This window comes from Bufo gargarizans, chromosome 6, assembly GCF_014858855.1.
Source record: "Bufo gargarizans isolate SCDJY-AF-19 chromosome 6, ASM1485885v1, whole genome shotgun sequence".
In the NCBI taxonomy this organism is placed as follows: Eukaryota; Metazoa; Chordata; class Amphibia; order Anura; family Bufonidae; genus Bufo; species Bufo gargarizans.
In genome coordinates, this window is record NC_058085.1 from 315,617,879 (window position 1) to 315,630,877 (window position 12,999).

The 12,999-nt window shown below is 45.8% G+C and overlaps 1 protein-coding gene across 1 annotated transcript in view; it reads left to right on the top strand.

Moving 5' to 3' along the window:
• The window catches only part of LOC122941076 (cytochrome c oxidase subunit 5B, mitochondrial-like), a 31,966-nt gene extending 20,913 nt beyond the window's left edge, over positions 1-11,053 (top strand). Inside the window, exons 3-4 of the mRNA XM_044298067.1 lie at positions 8,725-8,824; positions 10,866-11,053. Of these exons, the coding sequence (XP_044154002.1) occupies positions 8,725-8,824; positions 10,866-10,978 (213 nt within the window). The 3' untranslated portion in view covers positions 10,979-11,053. The remainder of the gene's footprint in view (positions 1-8,724; positions 8,825-10,865) is intronic.
• Positions 11,054-12,999: the final 1,946 nt, after the last annotated feature.

Consider the following 12,999-nt stretch of genomic DNA (forward strand, 5'->3'; position numbering starts at 1 on the left):
ATCTGAGTTTGGCTAGCTTTTTACAGATTGCCAACAGCCCAGTGCAGATGCTGGCCACGCCAGACATTCCACTTGTTAGATTTCATATAGGAAGGATGGAGAAAGAAACATGGGCCTAGCACCCTGAAAGTACAGATCTCAGCATTAAGTCCTCTGAGTTTTAAGTTGGTAAACACCCTTGGGTTAGGAGATTGTGGCAGCAGTTTCTAAGTTGTCCCCAGTCGGTAAAAATAAGGTTCCTCCTCGGGATCTAAACTTGGTTCTTTCGGCCCTCACTTCAGCCTATCAGTATGATCTCTCTAAAATTCTCTCGCTTAAGCTTGCTTTCCTTTTGGCCATTACTTTTGCCATGAGGGTTAGCGAGATTGCTGCTCTTTCCATTAACCAGCAGTACTTGGTAATTTGGAGGATCAGGTAGTTAACCTGATCCTTTTTTTTACCGAAGGTCTTTTAGGTTTCACCGTTCCCAGGAGAGTGTTACCATCCTTCTGCTCTTCTAAAATTAAGAGTCAGTATTCCATTATTTGGATGTTAGGAGAGGCATTGTTCAGTGTCTTCAGGTTATGCAACCTTGGAGGTCCTCCTCCCATTTGTTGCTCTTATATCAGGGTCCTAAGAAGGGTTCTGCTGCCTCATCCTAGACCATAGTTAGATGGATTAGGCAGCCTTCTTCTAAGGGAGTTCCTTCAGGGTTCGGGGCCCACGCTACTAGGTCGGTCTCTACTTTCTGGGCAGAGGGCTTCAGCTTCCATAGAGCAGTTCTGTGGAGCAGCCACCTGGAGTTCTACTCGCACTATAGACCTCAGCTTCCTTCTAATGAAGGCCTTACTTTTGGTCGTAAGGTGCTTCAAGCTATTGTCCCACCCTAAATAGGATTCTTGCCTATTCTCCAGGGGTGCAGTCATAGGCGAAGGGGAAAATTTCAATTACTCACCTGTAATTGGTTTTCTTTGAGCCTATTACAGCACCAGAAGAATTCCCTTCCCTAAAAATGCTTTGTCTATGAAAAAATAAATGAAAACCGTTTTTTTTTTAAAGTTGGATAGAATTTATATACGGTTTTATTAGGATGTTATGTTCCATGGTTCTTGGAAAAGGACTGGGGATAGAGGGGGTGGACCCTCTTTTTTTTTTTTTTTTTTTTTTTTAAAGCTATTCTGGTTCCGGTTTCCTGTCCTGAGGAGTAGGCGGTCTCTCCAGGGGTGCTGTCATAGGGTCAAAGAAAACCGACTACTGGTGAGTGTAATCTAAATTATTTTATTTTTCTGGGCGTGTATTAGTGCGGGGGGGGGGGGGGAGGGCTTATTAGCCGTTGTGTGTTGAAGTGAGAAAAGTACCCTTTTTGGCGTGTATTAGTTTCCTTTTCATTTACTTACTGTTAGATCAAATATGTCAGACAGAAGTGACAGGCCCTGCACAGGGGAGGGGCACAGGCCTAAATGTTTCTGGCGCTGGCACAGGTTGCAGCAGAGTAAGGGGGAGTGGCAGCAGGGGTCACTTCGAGAGGCCTGGGCTCCCAGTGTCAGCTAGCGGTCGTGCCTTGACCAGCAACCCAGCGGTTCTTGAATGGTTGATTCAATCTTCGACTTTGTCGCAAGTGACATCGGACACCCCCAGCCAAGAGTTGTTGGGTTCGTCAGACACAACACTTAGTTGGCATGGAGCAGGCCCTGTGCCCTCACCTGTCCTCAACCTGCCTCTGTCCTTTTTCTTTTCCCTCAGCCAGAGACCTAATACATGTTGTGGGCTCAGCTCCACTATACAGCGAGGACGAGCTACTAGAGGACAGTCAGCAGCTACTGCCCAGCCAAGATCTGGAGGAGACATTTGCCACTTCGTCAGGTAGGCGGGCACATGGTGAAAAGGAGAATTGCGTGTGCGTTGGTGTTGCGAGCAGTCAGGCTCCTGGCTCGGAGCCTATTTAGGAGGACATCAGTGACGTGCAGACAGTGTGACTGATCGCCTGCCACCCCGACTGGGTGCCTCCGTCAAACGATTCTCCTAGTGCCATCAACCCCACACGCGACAACATAAACACTGCAGACCCCACGAACCGCCGCAGCTTGGTTTAGGGTTTCACCGTACTCCACCCACCCAAGGCCGGGATCCAGCTTCCAGTGGGTGAACCTCTCCTTAGTCCAGAGACCGAAACAGGAACAGCTCTTGCATAAGCTAGGGATTATACTCTGGAGAGTATATGATTATAGCAATCCCCAGAGTGTAGTTCTCAATCCCCAAAACATGAGGCCAGACTTCATAAGGTAGAACAGGACACTTTAGTGCCATACAGCACTCATAATTTATACAATTCCACAGGCCAGAGGCATACCCTCTCTACCTGTGATAGTTAACAAAGTCAATGGACTAACTCAGTATACATATACAGGTCAAGAGGTCTAACAACATAACTTAGTCAAACATGAACAGCATGCAAATGGACATCCCCCCCCTCCCCAGTGTCTTAACCCCTTAAGGACACAGCCTTAGTTCACCTTAAGGACCAGGCCATTTTTTGCACAGATTTGTTCAGCACCCTGGACAGCAGGATGCCTGAGAAGGCGTCCTGTTGCCATGGGAACCTTCCCCGTATGCCACAACTGAGCAGATGGGGAATGGGAAGGAGGGGGGCTCCCTCCTTCTTTGACCCCATCCTGTCTGGGGGATGCAAAGGCACAGCAGCCCCCCCCCCCCCCCCCCGATGGGAGGGAGCTCCCTCATTGTTAACCCTTTCCATACAGTGGTCCGTACGGATCGCTGTATGGAAAGGGTTAAACGGCTGACATCACAGCACAGTTGTCAGCCGTTTATACCAGAGTGTCAGCAATGTGCTGACATTCTGGTATACCCACTGGACACAAATGAATATTCAAGAGGAGGCAGGTGGGGGATCGCGATGCCTGCACCGCCGGCATAAAATCATTTGGGGTGAAAAATCTATATTTTGGGCATTTTTACGTTTCTGATCCCCGCGGTCAGGGTCCGCGGGGATCAGAAACTGCAGAAAGCGCTGCAAACCGCAGGTCTGAATTGACCTGCGGTTTGCTGCGATCGCCGATACAGGGGGTCATATGAAAAACATATTTAACAGGATGCCCGATGAATGATTTCAGCGGGCATCCTGTTCCGATTAACCCCCGCAGCCCTGCAATCCCGTTTTAAACTCATGATGTACTGGTACGTCATGTGCCCTTAAGGACTCGGGGAAACATGCCGTACCAGTATGTCATGTGCCCTTAAGGGGTTAAAGTATAACTGTCATATGTTTTATTTATTTTTGAGTATTGGATTGTGGTGATTAATATCACCTTGGTGGCCCTATTTTAACTTTTCACTGTATTCAATTACCCCTTAATTCCACAGTTTTGTTCCCTGTACTGCCTACTTTTACCGGTGCTTAAAATAGGGTTGCTAGGCATGGTCCGTCTGTGTTGAAGGACAGAGGACGCAGAAGCAGCAGCGTGCAAGGTCAGATTACAGACAGCCAGGGACTGTAAGTAAATGATTAAAGCCAGGTCCTCCCCAGCAGCTGATGAAAGTGCACTTCTCCCTGTCCCTGCGCTTGGCAGACGCTCCCTCACTCAGCAGACTGGGACAATGCAGAGTCGAAGCAGCGCAGACCAGGGAAGGGAGATCTGCAGTCTGCTCAGTGTATAAATGAAAGCAACATGTGGTAAGAGGACCCCTTTGTGCTGCAGGAGATTAACCCTTTAGGGGGAAGGCTCTGGTTACTGACACTTTTGGGGGGGCTATTGTTACTGGCTAATGAGGGCAGGCGGGATTAGCCTCAGGGTGAGGGCAGTGGCGGCCATCTTAACTGAATAGTGAAATTGCAGTTTTATGCAGACTGGTTGCTAAGGGCTGAATCTTATTAAATATGGGGCAAGTCAGTCTAATAGTAACTGATTCTGGAATATCATGTTATTAGTTACTACATATATGAAAATTGAAATTGGGGTCTAAATGTGACAGTTATCTTTTTTAATGAAAGAATAGGGAGAGTAGACACATGCAATGGGATTATCTCCTGAGTGTATCAGAGGGTGATCTACTCCTACACCGGAGTCGGCTACTTAATCCCATCACGAACACAATAGAAGAAAGGGACAAATGAACTAACACATTCCTTGGGAGCCTCAGTGCAGAGTTAACCCTTTTTGTGTTGCTGGGTTCACCCCTGCACCTTTTTAATGGGCAATAGGAATGATGTGGCCTATAATACTCCACACATAAATCAGGGTTAATAGTTCCTTGTAACCCCAAGAGACTGAGGGGGTCTTCTCCATAGTTCTGGGTCTGTAGGAAGGAGGCTAGCCCTCAGGCCTCTCCAGCAGCCCCAGTGACGGTTCAGTCCGTCAGACAGTACTCGATCGCAACTTGGAGCTGGGTGACGAAGGGGCTTCACTATCGGGAGAAGAATGTCAGCTTGTGCGTGAGGCAGCAGTGGAGCCAGCAAGTCTGTAGTGTGGCCAGGCAGCCGAACATGCCTGGGGTAGACCACCTGCTTCTCAGGAGCCTACCAGTCCAGAAAGTAGTGGTGCAGGGGTTCACGGAGGAAGTGGCGGTAGCAGTCAGTCAGTGCTTAGTGTTGGGGGTAAAATCACCTACTTGTCGGTGTGGCAGTTTTTTGTTAAGCCGCAGGGGGAGGTGAACATGGCCATTTGTCGCATCTGTGGGCAAAAGGTGAAGCGTGGCCAGGGTGCCAATGTTGGCACCATGGCCCTGCGTCAACATATGCAGGGTCACCATAAAGTGGCCTGGGAGAACCGTGGCTCTAACATGGTGGTCCAGCTTGCTGCAGCAACCGCTTCATCACCCAGTGGCATGCACCTGATTTCAGGCAGTCAAGGCTCCACCACCTCAGCTGAAGGAAGCTGTCTGCCCTTCCAATCTGCTGCTCCTGTTCCTCCTAGTCAGTCATTCCATCAGCAATCAATCACAAAGCGATTGCCAAGAGACAACAGTTTGCGTGCACTCCTCCAACGGCACAGAAGCTGAACGTGCTCCAGGCCAAGATACTGGTCCCTGAGCCTGAAGCTCCTGGGATTCCAGTAGAATCCAAGGCGTGGCAACTGACCTCTTGTGGAGCCAAGAAAACCACCCCTTCTTGCCAAAGGGGGGCTATAACTATTACTTATTTTTTTTTTTTCCCTCCCCCTCCCCTGAACTTCCTGAGATCTTAGTAACAACTTTTTAGGGGGAGGGAAGGCATATAGAAGGCCCTGCTTCCAGGATTGAGCAAAGGCGTCCTTTGGGAAAAGGGAAAGGAAACTTCTATCTTTCTGTTTTAACCTGGTGGCAAAAATATCTATCTTTGGGACACCCCATAAGGCAGCTATCCGATCGAACACTCCCTGATCTAGGGACCATTCCCCCTGGCACAGACTATGACAGCGGAGAAAATCTGCTCCTCTGAGATGTACCGCTAAGAGTTTACAGACAGAAGCCTTGGCCACACTGAAAATCTGATGAGTGAGGAACATAAGACCTGGAGCCCTGGTGCCTCCCTGTCTGTTGATGTAGGCCACTGTTCTCACATTTTCTGAGTATTTTTGCATTGATCACTCTAAGGACTGGAAGACTCTGAACCAAGGCTAACCGGATCACATTCAGCTCTCTGAAATTGTAAGACTGACTGGGCATTGCTGTCCCAACTCTCCTGAGCAGAAGAGATTCCACATGGGCTCCCTATATGGATGGACTGGCATCAGTGGTCAAGGGAAGAACTGCTTCTCTCTGCCAAGGTACACATTTCTGTAGATTTCGCAATCTATCCACCACCCCAGATCCTTGAGGTGATGGAGAGATCTCTCCATCCAGAGAAAAGATACACCTGTCCCACTCCTCCAGAATCTGAAGCTGGAGAAGTCTTTGAATGATACTGACTCCATTCTACCCCTGGAATAGCGTCTGTCATGAGACCAGCACAGACATGGCTTCCCTCATGGAAACCAACTGACAGGAGAGAAGAACCTGAACCTTTGACTTGATCAAAAGAGCTTTTGTAGGGGTAGCAGGCACCTCTAAGATCATCCCTAAGCTGATTTGGGAACGAACTGGATCTTTTAGATTTACATCCCAACCCAGTTTCTCCTAAAACCTCCCTCAACCAAACAATATGTCCTAGAAGGATCTGACATGATTTGGCAATAAGTCGTCTAGGTAGGGGATGATAACTACCTCCCTCTTCTGGACATGGGCCATCATCTCTAATACAATGTTGGTGAAGACCCTCTGGTCCTGGGACTGCCCAAATGGTAGGGCTCGGAAGTGAAGGAGTAGAATTATTATTATTTTTTTATTTTTTTTCCCTTTAGCTGAACTGATAGTGACATAATACGCATCCCTCACATCTACAGTGGCCATAAAGCAGTCTGGAAAGAGATTGTTTATCGCCGACTTGATTGATTCCATCCAAAACCTCTTGGACACTAGATAATGGTTCAAACATTTCATGCTCATTATAGTCCAGAAAGAACCATATGGTTTTCTGACAAGAAAAAAAGGGTTGAATAAAACCCTTTGGCCACCTCTTGTTTTGGAACCTCTACTGGGACCTTCTTCTCTAGGAGAGAAGAAAAACTTCTGCCACAATGACCAACTACTTTGGGAAATCTGACCGAATTTGCTATAACCAAACTTTCTTTTAGTAAACCTGAAATTTTAATCTCAAGCCCTCTCTTATAACATAATTTATCTAGGGACTGTTTGAGATCTTCTGCCATTGATGGGAAAAAGGCAGACTACCTTCTACTGGGGGCCTGGTGTCATTAGGGTTGTTTCTTTGAGGCATCTGATCTGGAAAAAAGAAACCCCTTAGACTTTCTAGCACCTGCATGATGTTTTGTCCTTTCCTTCCCTTAAAACTCTCCCTATTAAATCTGTAATGGAAGGACCTCCTAGGGGGACTGGTAGAGGGAACCAGTCCCCCTAGGAGGGTTTTTTTTTTTTTTTTTTTTTAATCTAAGGCCTTCTCTAGCAGGTCAACCAAAACAGGGCCAAATAAAAATTTGCCCTGACATGGAATGACACAAGCTTAGCTCTTGAACTAGCATCCACATTCTAGCCCTTCTAACAAATCGCTCTACGACAGAGTTGGACAGGGCAGAAGCTCTTGTGGATAGTCTTAAGGAGTCTGCAGAAGCATCAGCCAAAAATCCAAAGCATTATCAATAGTCTGGAAGGAGGAAAGCAATTGTTCCCTAGGGGTGCCCCCTTTAATGTAGGCTTCTTATTCCCTCATCCAAAGTTTGAGACCTAGCAACGGAAATGGCAGGCTTAAATGCTGCAACAGATTCTTTAACTTAATCACAGATCATCTGCTTGATACTGCTCATCAGACAGAGCTTCCTCCCCCATTAACTTGCTTTTGCATGCTTGATACAGGGAATTAACCCTGGCAGATAATTTTCTTTACAATCAGCACACCCCTTCCTAGATCTGGGGACCTTCCTAGAAGACTCCTATCTAGGCATAGAAGATGTGAGCAAATACATACCACTGATGTTAATGGGGAACAACCCCTCTTACCCCACCCTGGTACCGGTGTATCATTGGTGGCTTCAGCGCGCTGAGCCTGCTCCATAATCATACAGCCATAATGGAGGAACTGTCAGCCTCTTCTCCACCGGCATGACAGCGAGCTGGCTGGGCTTTTCTCCTGGCACGCATGCCGGCTCCTCCCCACTACCGGTCTGCAGCACAGCGATTTCTCCCTCTGCCAACCACAGGCGACGTCCGTTCTACATGTGCTGGCAGCCGGACATGCGAAAAGCGGCCCGCAGAGGTCCACTGCACCCAGGAAAGCTGTAACCCGCCCAGGCCAGAAAGGAGACCGGAGTGGGGTAGGAAGAGAAGGAAGCCCAGTCTTGTTGCAGCGCTTCCTCAGTTCGGTTTCCTTGGGACAGGAAACAGAACTGAGGATAGAGGGGGTGGACTTTTTTTTTTTTTTTTTTTTTTTTTTTTTTTTTTTTTTATAAGCGGTACCGGTTTCCTGTCCTGAGAAGGAGGCGGCGGTCTCTCCAGGGGTGCAGTCATAGTCGAAGGGGGAAAGGTTTTAGAACATGAATAACTGCACCGGACAAGGGCTAATAAGACTCCAATAACAAAGGTTTGCTGGAATTGGATTGGAGGTATTGCAAACCTGAAATGAGCAGCAGTATAAGGGCAATTTGGATCCTCGGTCAGTGCAGCAAGGTGTAATAGGATTGTTCCTATTACCCAGGCTGTAAACACCCCTACTGAACTTTGTTCTGCTTCAATACTGTGGAATAATTCCTCCCTCTCCTTTCCCTACACTTCTAATGCTCTTTCCCTGAACTTCTATTGAGCAAAATAAGTTTTCAAGTCTTTCCTAGCACTGTCCCTAGCGCCTGCTAATGTCTCTCCCTGCACTAAGTGCACTGGAAAATGGCTGAGGCTATTTATGGGGCTGTGACATTACAGGGCTGGCTGCTGATTGGCTGCATGCATGGCATTGTGGGTGATCCCTTGTTCCCAGAGTTCCTTGCTCCATGTTCTAACATGTGCAGCAGCCATTTTAGGAAAAAATGCAATTTGTTACCACGACGCTTGAGAATCTGGATTTGGTGCGAATCGAGTAATTCCTGAAATTCAACTTATCTCTAGTGATAACATTTGTGGACTAACACCTTTTTTAAATAAACTGTTCTGTACTCCTTTCTTGCATAGATTATACCATTTATGCTGTGCTTTTGTCATTTAAAGGATCCTTTTAACATCCTCAAGCCAAAGACCTATCCAGGAACCAAGGACAATCCACACATTGTGCCCTCCGTCAACAAGCAGAGGATTGTGGGCTGCATATGTACGTATTTCATTACGATACTCCTAATCACTGATTTATAAATCTTGATGTGTTGGCACCATAGAGAACCCATATATACTAGTCGTGTGGGGAAGATTTCTCATGTATGCAACATTTTCTACATCATTGTGTAAATTGTAGGGATAATTTGACAGCAAGGACCAAATAAGTGTTTCCTTGCCCAAGTTAAAAAGGTAACCTTGGCTTTTGCGTTCCCCCATATAATGCAAATTGGCAGCAGCACAACAGGTGGAGGATCCTTACTCTTTACCCCAGAGACTAAGGCTGTTTCAAGTTGAATGTTAAAGGGGTTGTCTGTTTCAGGAGGAAACCTTGCAACACGGGGATCTGCCTGCAGTGAAGTTTACCCAGCAGCCATTTACTGGCATCTTCCGTACACTGCAGAGGCCAAGTGGATCCTTCAGTTTGCCAGGATCGGCTGTTTCACCCGTTAAAACACGTAGCGATTGTAATGACTACAGTTTCCTGGTGAAACAGTAGTTCCCTGGCAAACTGACTCATCCACTCAACATGAAAACCATGGCCTGCTCCTGCAGTACTTGCATCCTCGGCACAGCAGTGCAACCCTATTTGGACTTGCCCTCCAGTCGAGGGGTTTTCCAATGTGTTTTACACTTAACCAATAAACTTTAACCCCTTCAGGACCCTGCAATTTTTGTTTTTTACTCTTTGCCTTCCCAAAGTTATAACTTTTTTATTTTTCTGTAATGAATATCTGTGCATTACAAAATAAAATATTCAGTATATTCCAATGCTGTGCTGCCACCTGCAGGCCAGTCTTGGAACATGCTAAACGGCCTGTAAGCCTTGTACAGACTTAAGCCTATTAGTACGGGATGCCTTTCCCAATCTCAACCATAGAAACATAGAATGTGTCGGCAGATAAGAACCATTGGCCCATCTAGTCTGCACATGGATAGTTGACCCAGGCCAGAAAGCCCATGGTTGCCATTTACTTGACTACAGCATCTAAAGGGGTTAATTGTCTGTGATTAGCATTGCCACCGATCGCAGACATCGGCATTGGGCCGCTGCTGTGTAAATCAGCAGAAACCCAGTGGTTATGTTGCCTGCTGCACTCGTGAGCAGACACAATCTTGAAAGGCTGGTCTTCTACTGTATATGTACGGTGGAGGTCTGGAAAGGGTTAATCCATGACAACTCTATGTAATTTCAAAATGCGCATCGCAGCTCAGTGTATGATCAAATTTTCCACAACACATAGATGAGTGTTTTTTTGTTATATATATTTTATTTGCATCTGCTCAGCTGACATTGTATTATACTGTGGATAATGTACAAAATGGTATGGAAACTCTACGTGTAAGACACACATGTAGCCTAACATTAGAGGAGTGGGGTGCACTAAGGGCTCATGCACATGGCTTGCGATGTGTTTTGCAGTCCGCAAATTGTGGATCTGCAAAAAACTGATGCCCGTGTGTGTTCCTCAGTCTGCGCAATGGAATGGGCCACCCATAATAGAAATGCATGGGTTTGTCTGCAAAATGGACAAGAATAGGACATTTTCTATCTTTAAAAGAAAAATATTCCCAGCCCTGCAGAACCAAGCAATGGATGCGGACAGCACATGTAGTGCTGTCTGCGTCTTTTGTGGCCCTAATAAGTCACTGGGTCTGCATCCGAGCCACAAAGAATGCAGGCTTTGATGCAGAACTAAACAGTCATGTGCAGGAGTCCTAAGGCTGTATTCACATCTCTACCAGAAACCTCAGCCACAGATTTTCTCACATTAGGCAGAAAAATGCCATTGGTATCTATTGTATGACCCCTCCAGAAATACATCATGACTTCTGCTAAATGTTTTTGTTAGGGGCTGTATACCGGTAATCTGTCATTATTCTCACATACTGACAGTGGCAGGTTCTTTGGCTTCATGAAAGGAGTTTTTGAGACACCCTCATTGTTGCCATTCAAAAAAAGCCTCAGTTTTGGAATATCAGTTTGTCATTTATCAGAAGATAAGGTTTCATTTATCTCCCTTCAAATTTTTCCATAGGTGAAGAAGACAATTCTCAAATTATTTGGTTCTGGGCCCATGAGGGGCATGTCAACCGCTGCCCACAATGTGGCTCCCACTACAAGCTTGTTCCTTATGAGCTTCCACACTGAAGACAACTTGCATCACCATTGGCTGCCTTATATGAATACCCAAAATCTTTTATTAAAAATTTACATTGATCTTAATTTTTTATTTATTTTTTGCAAACACAACAGTTAATCACAAATCCATGAATGTGGGCAGTTTGGGTGGAAATGCTGTGCTCAGTCTAGCCCTACACCCTAGATGACTGTCACTATTAGAGAAGAGAAAATTTCTGCTTATGAAATTCGTTCACACTTCGTTTTTCAGTAAAAGGTGAATTGCGTTATGGATTCCGTTACCGTGGACCATAACGCAATTCTATGACTGGATACATAACGGAATGCCTTTAGAGGCATTCAGTTATTCATTCGGTCATAATAGAAGTCTATGGGCCTGCGAAACGGGACTGATCCGTTTTGCAGCCCATAGACTTCTATTATGATGGAATTGAATAACTGAATGCCTCTAAAGGCATTCAATTATGCATTCCGTCATAGAATTGTGTTATGGTCCGTGGTAACGGAATCCATAACACAATTCACCTTTTACTGACAAAGTGTGAACGAATTTCAAAATATGAAATGCGCTAATCTCTAGTCACCATTCGACAGAATTTAAAGCAGTTGTCAGACTGTAAAAAAAAAACAGGAGATCTTGTAAGTTTGAAAATACTTAATGGCCTGTAGGTGTCACTGTTTCCCTTGGTAGAAGTCGATTTGCTGATCCTGAAGTAGATATGGCCTCTACAGTTGTGCAGTTTCACTAGTGACCTCTGCAGGGTAAATGAAGTACTGCTTGTAATGAGTTATCTTTGAAAAATCCACATCTGCATTTATGAAGTTGCAAATGTTTATCAAGAGGGCTTTCTTTTGTCATTTCTAATCTCTTGCACCTTTTGATGGTCCACAGTAAACATGCTTGTAACAGTCTGTTCACACGTCCGTATGTGTCTTGCTGATCCGCAACACACTGACACCGGCAATGTGCGTTCTGCAATTGCGGACAATAATAGGACATGTTCTATTTATTATCTTTCTGCGGATGCGGACAGCACATTCTGGCCCTTTGAAAATGAATGGGTCCGTGCCTGTTTCGCAAAATTGCGGACATGTTAATGGACCCTAATAGTCTTGTTTAACCAGGGCTGATTAGCTTTGAATGGAACCCATCATTTTTTTCTATGCATTTTATGGGATGCAGCACTGAAACTGACTTATTGCAATCTGCTGGTACCAATGCCACGCTGAATATACATTAACCGCTTTAAGTCCGCCCATAGGATATAAACGTCCTATGGGTGGACCTCTATTTCTGAAAGCACGTTTTAAAACGTCCTTTCAGAAATGGCAGCTGCACGCTAATCGTGCAGCTGCTGATCGGGTTGCCCGCTGTCAGTGACAGCAGGGCAACCCAGAGATAAGGCAGGGACAGTTCCCAGGTGTCCCTGCCTTCTAGATCGCTGCAGACACAGCGCTCACCGAGCGCTGTGTATGCAGAGCAGGAAGCGCTATGCGCTTCCTGTTCCGGCCCGGCGGTCATGTGACCGCCGGGACCGGAGAGTGCAGGAGCTGTGTGAGGTCTCTCACAGACCTCGATCAGCCCTGCTCAGAGGCTGTACAGCGCAGAATCACGCTGTACAGCCTCTCTGGGGGGTGCATTTCTTCTGTAACTGGGGCTACTATGTCAGCCCCAGTTACAGGAGAAATAAACAGTGAAAAAAAAAATGAAAAAGTGAAGCAAATGTCCCCCAGAGGTTTTGTATGACCTTATGGGGGACGAAAAGTGTAAAATGAAATAAAAAAAAATAAAGGGTTGAAAAAAATAAAAGTTTCAAATGTAAAAAAAAAAAGGTCCCCAAGCAAGGAAATAAAAAAAAAATAATTAAAAATAGAAAAAATAAAATGGACATATTAGAAAATAAAAAAAAAAAAACTGTCAAAACAAGCAATTTTTGTCACCTTGCATCACAAAAGGTGCAACACCAAGTGATCAAAAACGCGTATGTCCCACAAAATGGTACCAATAAAACAGTCACCTCATCCCGCAA